The sequence below is a fragment of the Myotis lucifugus genome, unplaced genomic scaffold (genome assembly GCF_000147115.1).
Source record: "Myotis lucifugus unplaced genomic scaffold, Myoluc2.0 scaffold_298, whole genome shotgun sequence".
NCBI classification, from domain to species: domain Eukaryota; kingdom Metazoa; phylum Chordata; class Mammalia; order Chiroptera; family Vespertilionidae; genus Myotis; species Myotis lucifugus.
This window is the reverse complement of record NW_005871346.1, coordinates 521,438-532,487: the sequence shown is the minus strand read 5'-3', so window position 1 is coordinate 532,487 and position 11,050 is coordinate 521,438. Positions and strand designations below refer to the sequence as shown.

Sequence of the window (11,050 nt, the reverse complement as noted above, 5' to 3'; positions counted from 1 at the left end):
TATAGTTATTCCTCACCAGAGGATATTGTTTCCATTGATTTTTAGAGAGAGTGGAAGGGAGAGAAGAAGGAGGGGGGAGAGAGAAAAACATCCATGTCACATTGATTGACTGCCTTCCGCACTCACCCTGACTAGGGCTGGGAATGGAACCTGTAAGCCAGGTACTTGCCCTTGACTAGGAATTGAACCCTCAAGACCCTTCTGTATGGTACTCTAACCACTAAGTTACACTGGCCAGGGCTAATGAGTATTTTTCAAGTCACACTTCAAAATTACATTAGACCAAGAATTAGAATTTAAGGTTGGGTTAAAAACTGCATGTTTTAATATATGAGAAAATTGCACAATTTTCCCAATTTTCACCCAATTTCCCCAATTTTCTCCCTCATGTTAATAAGTCTCCTGAAATTTCAAAGAACTAAATTTAGTCAGTTATTTAATGTTTCTGAAAAATGTAAATACATATATTTAATATATTTTTATTGATTGCAGAGGAGAAGGGAGAGAGAGAGAGAGAGAGAGAGAGAGAGAAACATCAATGATGAGAGAGAATCATGGATTGGCTGCTTCCTGCATGCCCCACACTAGGGATCAAGCCCACAAACCGGGCATGTGCCCTGACTGGGAACCATGACTTCCTGATTTATAGGTTGGTGCTCAACCCTTGAGCCACTGGACACTCAACCACTGAGCTAGGCCAGCTGGGTGAAAAACGTAAATATTTTGTGCTTAAGATTATATATTAGGGAAAATCACCCTTAAGATTACCTTTTAAAGGTAAAAGGGATGTTGTTAAGAATAGATTCATTTGAAACAAAATAAAATTGATGTTCCACTAGAAGTTGGTTTTGTGTATGCTGTATTATAAGATGGATAATCTTACTTTGTAAGCAGCATATGAATATAAAAATTTGACATGGGCCCTAGCCAGTTTGGCTCAGTGGATAGAGCGTCGGCCTGTGGACTGAAGGGTTCGATTCTGGCCTCGGGCATGTACCTCCATTGCAGGCTCCTCCCCAGCCCTCGCCCTGGTCAGGGCACATGCAGGAGGCAACCAATCGATGTGTTTCTCTCACATCGATATTTTTCTCTGTCTTTCTCCCACTCTTTCTAAAATCAATGGAAAAATATCCTTGGGTGAAGATTTAAAAAAAAAATTTTGACATGGAAGTCAATAGAGTAAAAAATTTGCCTCTCTCTTTACACCCCCACCCCATATTTATTTAACAATTTTTAAAGATTTGTATCTTTTTTTTAATGTTTTTTATTGATTTCAGAGAGGAAGGGAGAGACACAGAAACATCAACAATGAGAGAATCATTTATCAGCTGCCTCCTGCACACCCCCCACTGGGGACTGAGCCCACATCCTGGGCATGTGCCCTTGACCAGAACCGAACCAGGGACCTTTCAGTTCACAGGCCACTGCTGTATCCACAGAACCAAACCAGCTAGGGCAAGATTTGTATCTTGAATGTTGAAAAGCCACGTGGGGAGAATCCCTGGGTTCTTAATTTTATTTTCAATGTTAATACTTAAGTATTTGGTGATTATATATATTCTTTTTTATTTTTTCTCACAGAGAATATGAAACAGGTGTCAAAATGACATCCAGATTTGGGAAAACATACAGTAGGAAAGGCGGAAATGGCAGTTCAAAATTTGATGAAGTCTTTTCCAACAAACGGACCACCCTTAGCACAAAATGGGGAGAGACCACGTTTATGGCTAAATTAGGGCAGAAGAGGCCCAATTTCAAATCAGATATCCAAGAAATTCCGAAGAAACCTAAGGTGGAAGAAGAAAATACTGGCGATCCTTTTGGATTTGATAGCGATGATGAATCTCTACCAGTTTCTTCAAAGAATTTAGCCCAGGGTAAGGGTTCCTCTCATTCAGAAACTAGTGAAGCTGCTCAGCTGGAAGACGTCACTTCTGTACTTGAAGCTAATAGCAAAATTAGTCATGTGGTGGATGAAGACAGTGTTGTATCTGATAAATGCTTACATTTGGAGGATTCTTTGCTTGAGAAAGAAAAGAGCACAAACCGAATCTTAGAAGACGATGCAAGCAAAAGTAGTTGTGCTAAATTAATGACTTTAGGTAAGTTTTGATTTTCTTTATGAGCTAAAGAGCTTTATGTAAGCCATTTAGTTAAAGGATTTAAATTATTTAACTATACTTGGGTTTTCTTTCTACTTTTATGGTTAATGTGGACTAAAATAATTTTGTAGAAGAGATTTAAAAACTTTAAAGAAACCAATTGGGGGTTGAAATTTTACTTAAACAACTTGGATAATGTTTCCAGACTTACTCATTTTGGGAACAGTCTTTCATAAATCCCTAACTCCAATTCCAATAAGAAACATCACTTTTGTTTGTTTGTTTCAAATTACATGATTATACTCATGTAATCTTTTATATATATATTTTTTTATTGATTTCAGAGAGGAAAGTAGAGGGAGAGAGAGATAGAAACATCAATAATGAGAGAGAATCATTGATTGGCTGCCTCCTGCACGCCCCACACTGGGGATTGAGCCTGCAACCTGGGCATGTGGCCTGACCAGGAATTGAACCATGACCTCCTGGTTCATAGGTCGATGCTCAACCACTGAGCCACACCAGCTGGGCAGAAACATCTCTTTTTGTTGGGTTAGGATTATACAATATCTAATTTTTATTACAGTGGAGGATTTGGATGGTTACTGATAATGAAAATGAGATGAGCATTTACAATGAGGATTAGGTTTAGGAGTGTTAGGCTTTCTTTCTAAATTAGTTTACTAGTAGAAAGATTAAGGAGGTACTGAGTATAAACATTGAAGAATTAAACTTCATTGCAAATTGAGACTAGCTTGTAGTCTGTTTGGCACAGGTAGCAACTTCGATTAATAAATTTTAATCCACAAAATCAGATGTGTTTTTAAATTGTTAATTTGTAAGTCTGGCATCTAGTGTTCATTCCTAAAACAATACAGTGGGGCCTTGACTTACGAGTTTAATTCGTTCCGTGACGGAGCTCGTAACTCATATTACTCGTATGTCAAATCATAAAGTGAACGAGTGAGACACATGATGCTGGGCTGATGTTGTGGCGTTCACTGTGACGTTCGCTGCGCCAACTAGCGGTGGGGTATCTGAAGCTGGCTCGTAAACCGAATTTTAGCTTGCAACTCAAAGCAAAAAATCGGCCGAGAGACGGCTCGTATCTCAAAAAACTCGTTAGTCGGGACACTCGTAAGTCAAGGCCCCACTGTATGTTTTATCAGTTGTGTACCCCTACTCCTTTTGTAAAGGAATTGAGACTTATAGTAAATGATAAAAGTGCAGTTAACTAAAAGATTGAAGAGCTGCCTGGTCAGAGTAGCTCAGTTGGTTGAGTGTGTCATCCTGTGCACTGAAAGGTTGCTGGTTCGATTCCTGGTCAGGGCACATACCTAGGTTGCAGGTTAGATCCCTGGTCAGGGAAATAACCCCATCGATGTTCCCCTCCTTCCCTCCCTTCCTTCCTTCCTTCCTTCCTTCCTTCCTTCCTTCCTTCCTTCCTTCCTTCCTTCCTCTCTAAGCATGTCCTCTGGTGAGGATTAAAAAACAAAAGGCTGAAGAGCTAAGATTGGAGGTGGCAGGGGAGACAGCATGCACCTTATCAGCAATAGGACAAGGATGGCACTAGTTGAAAACCAACCTTAGTTCTTGACTTATTGGCAAAGTTTAGTAATGTAATATGAAAGGTTATGTAGATCTCATATTTTGAAAAGTTAAAGATAAAATTTTCTTAGTATTCAGTTCTTGAGAAGAATTTGTATTTTGAGGCTTTTAATATCGGGGGGTCTCAAACAATATGATAAAAGTCTTTGCCTTGAATAGTTTTAGTAACAATGCTGAACCTTTTTCACTCTTTTTCTCACCCTTGGATTAGAGCAGTGGTCGCCAACCGGTGGCCTGTGAGGTCCAAAAGGTTGGTGACTGCTGGATTAGAGGATGAGCCAGCTGTTATTGTCATTCCCTTGATCCTCCTGGTTAATTCTCATTTGGCTGTCTTTATGCTTTGCTCACATTTTCCCTGAAGCATTGTTCATAACTTTTCAGAAAAAGGCAGAGCATAAAAACTGTTTCCCAGATCAGCTCCTAAAAATCCTATCTAATAATAGACAAACATGGTAATTGACCATACCTTCACTACGCCTCCCATTGGCTAATCAGCAAGATATGCAAATTAACTGCCAACAAAGATGGTGGTTAATTTGCATACGTAGGTGCGAAGCGGCGGAGTGAAGACTGAAGGCGGCTCTGGCCGGAGCGAAGTCCTGGGTCCCGGGTGCCGGAGGAAAACCGGTGCCGACAGCCAGGGGAAGGGAAGGCCTATTGCACGAATCTTTTCGTGCAACAGGCCTCTAGTGTATTATAATTGAGCCAAGATGAAGAGGTCTAGGATCAGCTAGTGGCAGAATTGGGATGAGATTAATTTATTCATTTTCAATATGTTGAACAGCTACTGTGTGTCCTGAACTGTGCTAAGGCTCTGGGAATGCTGTTTCACTTTAGTTGTATAGTGTTTCTACAGTCATATCTTTCTGTCCTCTGATAGTTGATCCACATGGGGCAGATAGGCTGGAGGAAGGAAGATGAGGCTGAGGAAGCGGTAAAACTGGTCATGGAAGGCAGACATAGGCTTCTTTCTCCACGTGCTGTCTTTTGAAGAATAGCGCATCACTGGCAGGCAGAGGGGTAGCAAGAGGATGAATGTTTATGTGGAGCAGGACTAGGGAATGTCCAGCCTGCGGCAGGCTGTGTAAGGCCCTCAAAATCATTGGTCTGGCCCTGCCAAGGCAACTGCAGGTGGGACTCGAAATTCAATAAATCTAGGAGCTTTTTCATAGCAACATATATTTATATTAAGTGAATTATATTAAACGAAATGATGTTATAAATATTCAAATGGTTGTTGGCAGAGAAAAGATTCTCCACCCCTATGTAGAGGCAGAATGGGAACTGAAAGTTAAATATTCAAAGGCAGCAACTGCATATATAGCTTTGCTGGTGTTACATCTATATTATATATACGTCCAAACTGCCATGTGAAGTTGTTTGGTGGGGACTAGAAGCAGTTTTCTGTAAAAGTGAGATATTAGCTTCCTAGGCTCATGTAGCTGAATTGTAGTTTTGGTGTTGACACTGTGTGGCCTGACTGGGAATCCAAACTCCATTATAATGGGTTTGTGAAAAGAAAATGTATACTAAAGTACACATGAATAGATGTTCAAGAACATCTTGTCCATCTTCTTTCTTCCTTTTCAAGGCACCCTTATAGGGTATGATACTGTTAATATTTCTTTTTTTTTTTCTCCTCTCCTTTGGCCATCCAGAGCTGCAGCAACACTGGCAACCCCCTGTAGGATAAGAGGGGAACTTTGAGGGAGTGCTTTTAAGTCTCCTAAGTTGTTCTTATATAAAAGATTTATAAGTTCATATGTTTACAAGTTGGTTATAGTTCTGGGAATATTGTTACATGTTTTGACCTTTTTTTCCTTTGCCTCTCCCCTGTAAAATTTGGATTCCCCATGTATCAATTTTTTTTTTTTTATTCCCCATGTATCTAAACTCTTTTCTTGTATTATGCCTGTCAGGTTGTCATTGCCTTTATTCTCATTCAGAAAGCCTTCTGATTTTATAGAAGTTTAGAAACTCAAACCTAAGGTTTTTTCTTTTTTGTTTTTTATTAGTCCACATCTGAGGATATTTTTTCCATTGATATTTAGAGAGAGTGAAAAGGAAGAGGGAGGGGAGAGAACATAGGTGTGAGAAAGACATATCAGTTGGTTGCCTCCCGCATGTACCCCCACCAGGACCGGGATCTAATCTGCAAACCAGGTATGTACCCTTGACCGAGAATCGAACCCGAGACCTGAGACCCTCCGGTATGCAAACCCACGCTCTACCACTGAGCCACGCCAGCCAGGGCCAAACCTAAGTTTTTGATAAAAGGAATCCATAAATCTAAAGTGGATCCTAACTTTTTTGAATTAGAGATCCTTTTGAGAATAAAATTTTGGATTTCCGATAAAAGTGTTTGTACACCTACTTAGGTCTCAGGAATCTCTGAAATCCTTTGCAGGTCATGTTAAAGACATAGGCTTCAGGTGTTTTATTCAAGAATTTTTGAGAAATTTTATGATCAAGCATATTTAGAGTGTACAAGTTAAGTTCCATAGCATCCTTCCAGTAAAATGTTTCTGTTCATTCAGATCATTTTTCACTAAATAATTAGAGTAGTCCCCCCTTATCTGCAGGGGATACACTCTCAGACCTCCAGTAGATGCCTTAAATCATAGATAGTACTGAACCCTATATATTGTTTTTATCCTATACATGCATACCTATGGTAAAGGTTAATTTGTAAATTAGTCACAGAGATTAACAACAACAATAATAAAATAGGACAATTATTACAATATACCGTAATAAAAGTTATGTGAATTGCTTTGGGGTCATTAAGTAGAGTAAGGTTTACTTGAAACAAGCACTGTGATACCATGGCAGTCATCTGATAACCAAAAAGGCTACTAAGTGACTAATAGATGGGTAGCATATACAGTGTGGATATGCTGGACAAAGGGATAATTTATGTCCTGGCAGGTTGGAGCGGGATGGCGAGATATTTCATCACACTACTCAGAATGGTGCACAATATAAAACTTAATTAATTGTTTATTTGTGTAATTTTCCATTTAATAATTTCAGATTCTGGTGAACTGTGGAGTATTAAAACTGGAAAACGAAACTGCATATAAGGGTGGGGGGACTGTTGTACATCATATCAGTGTAAAGGGCTTATCTAAGCTCAAACTTATATCATTTCTCTTGACATTAGTGATCTCTTGCTCTTTAGGGGAGTTTGTGGTTAATTTTTAGGTGCTATTAAAATTCATTTTAAATATTTTATACTGGATAGTATATTAAAAATTGTGGCTTATTTGAAGAGATAACTCAGAATGAGGTCATGGTAAAACATAATGGTTGCCATTTTCCTAATAGATGCTTGATGGGTAAGGGAACAAGAAGATTACAAACTGAATGAGAACTGCAAAAAACCATTCAGTTGGTAAAATGTCCTAATTCTTGATTTAAAAAAACGAAACTAAACTAAAAACTTACCAGTGTATGGCAAATCTTGTTTCATCTATTTTACACACTACTATTTCCACCTTTTATCCTCTACCCTGCATTATTTCAAGGCAGATTTAGGATATTCTGTTTCATTTGCAAATACTTAGTTGCAGTTGCTATTAAACCAGTGAGTTCTCAAACAAGTGTGCCACTTAAAAATGACTGTTAACAGGACTTAAAGGTTTGCCCTTTTAAGAGATCTTGGAATATTCTTTAGTGTAAAATCCAGGGCTGTGTGCATTAAGGGTGAAAGAAAGCTTCTCTTGCCTTTTATATGAGGTTACTTCCATTTTCCACCTGTGCTTTCTGCACTGGGTTTTTAATCTGGTGTCTAGAATAAAGTATGCAAAGACTTATATTTCTCCTTGGCACACTTTACTTGCCAGCCAGCTGGGATTCAGTCTACACATCCTGCCAAATATTGAGATAACTACTGCATAAGCTTCTAATTTGCATGACTGGTTTTGTAGCCAGTAAAATTTCTTCCATTTGCTTAAAGCTGTACTGAAAATATGTGTAAGTTAGAGGGATGTTACTGTCAGGAAGTTAACTTTGATTTAGAACTAAGGATGATTTTTAGAAAGGGTAATGATCTATTCTGAAAGCTTAAAGTAGGCCAGGAACTTGTGACTTGGGATAAGATTATCATCTGCTCATTGGATAAAGTACAAGTGATTAATGACAATTATTAAAGAACTAGAGGCCTGGGTGCACGAAATTCGTGCACGGGTAGGTTCCCTAAGCCTGGCCGGCGATCAGGACCCATCGGGGCCTTCCTTCCTCTGGCTGCTGGCTGCTGGCTGCCAGCCGGGGCCTTCCTTTGTTCTGCGCCACCCACTGGTGGTCAGCGCATGTCACAGCAAGTGGTTGAGCTCCCAGTTGGTTGAACTCCCAAGGGGACAATTTGCATATTAGCCTTTTATTATATAGGATTCTGAAAGTAGAGTATCAGCAAGAGTTACTTGCCTAAATTTAGATTTTGAATGTATTTGTTGAATAAACTATACTTAAGTCATAACTAAAATCAAGTTCTTTTAAGAGAAGTGCCTAAGTATTGGCCATAAAAAAAGAAAAAAAGAAGTCTTACCCTTTCAACAGCATGGATAGACCTCCTAGAGGGTATTATGCTAAATGGAATACTTCAGTTAGGGAAAGACAAATGCCACATGATTTCACTTATCTGTGGAATATAGAACAAAATAAATGAACAAACAAAATTGAAATAGACTCATAGATACAGACTGACTAATGGTTGTCACAGGGGAGGGAGGTTGAGGGGCTGGGTGAAAGGTGAAGGCATTAAGAAGTACCAATTGGCCCTAGCTGGCTTGGCTCAGTGGATAGAGCATAGGCCTGTGGACTGAAGGATCCTGGGTTCGATTCTGGTCAAGGGCACATGCCTGAGTTGCGGGTTCGGTCCCCAGTAGGAGGCGTGCAAGAGGCAGCCAATCAGTGATTCTCATTGATGTTTCTCTCCCTCTCCCTTCCTCTCTGAGATCAATAAAAAAATATATTTAAAAAAAAAGAAGTACCAGTTGGTAGTTACAAATAGTCAGAGGGATGTAAAATAGGGAATATAGTCAATATATGGTACCAGGTGATTATTGGAAATATTGGGGGGAGCACTGTGAAGTTTATGATTGTTTGACCACTGTGCCATATACCTGAAACTAATACAAAATGATATTGGGAATGTAAACTATTAATAAAAAAGTTTAAAAAGAAGTGGGTAAGATTCCTATTATTTATTAAGTTCCTATTTTGTGCTGAGCCCTTTATATATCAACTAGAGGCCCGATGCACGAAATTTGTGCATGGGTAGGGTCCCTAGGCCTGGCCGGCAATCAGGGCCGATCTGTGGGACGACCAGCAGGGCGATTGGGGGCTCCCTGCTGGCACCCACCCTGGCTGGCCTGGTGCCGCCCGCTTGCCAGCCCTGCCTCCCTGACCCCCCTCTCCCCCTCCCCCCCCTGCCACCGCCACTGGTCACCTCCCTCTGCAGGGCGACCAGCAGGGTGATCGGAGGGCCCCCGCTGGCACCCACCTTGGCTGGCCTGGGCCTGTGGGCTGGGGGAAGCTCCTGCGTTGAGCACCTGCCCCCTGGTGGTCAGTGCGTGTCATAGCGACCGGTTGTTCCACCGTTTGGTCAAATTTGCATATTAGGCTTTTATTATATAGGATTGATCCTTAATCACAACTATGTAAGACAGGCTTTACTCCCATTAAAGTACAGTTCAGAGAGGCTAAATAACTTGGACTCTTAAGTGCAAGATCTGAGAAACATGCAAAGTGCTGCTGTATTCTGATGTGAATAATCTTTTTTTAAAAAAATATATTTTATTGATTTTTTACAGAGGAAGGGAGAGAGATAGAGAGTTAGAAATATCAATGAGAGAGATACATCGATCAGCTGCCTCCTGCACACTCCCCACTGGGGATGTGCCCGCAACCAAGGTACATGCCCTTGACCGGAATCGAACCTGGGACCCTTGAGTCCGCAGGCTGATGCTCTATCCACTGAGCCAAACCGGTTAGGGCGAATAATCTTAATTTTATAATATTTAAAGCCTTATATTTCAACTAACACTCTGTCAGTATATGATCAGTTTTATCTTGATGTTGGAAATAACTTTATTTTGACAAAGAACAAATTATAGATTCTGTCTTGCCTCTAAGTTATTCTTAAAAATAATAAGAGTGATGTTCAAACTACTTATAACTGACCTTATTTTACAGGTAATAAGTTCTTTTCTAATCTTTGTGCCGTAACAAACAAAAACTCACACATGTAAATTGATGAGTGCTGTAATTTAATCAATCATTTGTTTTAAAGTAGAACTTTAATTTCCTGTAGAAGATTTCTTACTAGGATCTGCTGATGTGGAACTCGTAAGAAATCTTGGTTGGAGATGATAAATTTGAGGTTAAGCATATAAATGTTACTTGAAAGTATAGGATTAGATCTAGTCATTAAGGAGAATGTGAGAGGAAAAACAACTGAGCTGTGAAGAACTTGTAATAGTTAATGGATGGAGAGAAGAGGAAGAAAAACTAGAAAGAAATTGAATAGGAGCAGTTAGAACACTTGAAGGAAAATCAAGCAAGTGATATTTTATAGAGGCCAGCAGACAGTTGTTTCATGGAGGATCAGCTGAATTGGAATGCTGCTGCAAAGTCAGTGAATACAGAGACTGCAAAGTAGGCATGGGAGTGTGGATACTGGATTGAAGTTGTCTGCGTAGTGAGAGCACAGTGAGGAAATGGGGGTAACAAGTATATGCAGTTGTTAAAGATGCTTGGAGGGGAGAATTAAAAGGGCAGCTGAAGTCCTGGTGAGCGTGGCTCAATGGTTGGAGCATCGGCCCATGGACTGGACTGAATAGTCGAGGGTTTGATTCCTGCTCAAGGGCATGTGCCTGGGTTGCAGGTTTGATTCCCCTGCCCAACAGGCAAGTGCAGGAGGCAACCAATCGATGTTTCTCCTCTCTCTCTTTCTCTCCCTCCCTCCCACTCTCTCTAAAAAAAAAAAAAAAGGAAAAGGAAAATATCCTCTGGTGAGGATTAACAACAACAAAAGGGCAGCTAGAGATATATGAGGGGTTCTGGAAGATTTGATTGTATGAAAGACCCTTGAAGCACATGGGGGAAAGTGGTCTTGGGAGAAGGGATGCTGCATTTCCTGGACAGGAGGAAAGATGGGTGAAAATGTGAGCTTAGAGGATGGAAGAAAAGGTGGTATATGGACAGAAGCATTTTCTTTTTCTCCCATACAATGACAGAAGAAGTTATCTCGGAAAGGGAGAAGGTAGGGCAGGGGTAATGTGGGAGCTGGAGGGGTTTTGGCAAAGAGTTCAAACATTGCAGAAAGTGGGAGAAGAAGC

General features: G+C 40.2%; 1 protein-coding gene across 8 annotated transcripts in view; it reads left to right on the top strand.

Moving 5' to 3' along the window:
* The window catches only part of WAPL (WAPL cohesin release factor), a 112,743-nt gene that overhangs the window by 2,856 nt on the left and 98,837 nt on the right, over positions 1-11,050 (top strand). For all 8 annotated transcript variants that reach the window (XR_002831993.1, XM_023763714.1, XM_023763713.1 and 5 more), the window contains exon 2: positions 1,582-2,102. Coding sequence is in view for 7 of the 8 variants with exons in the window: in XM_023763714.1 (XP_023619482.1) it covers positions 1,604-2,102 (499 nt within the window). In the remaining variant the exon portion in view is untranslated. The remainder of the gene's footprint in view (positions 1-1,581; positions 2,103-11,050) is intronic.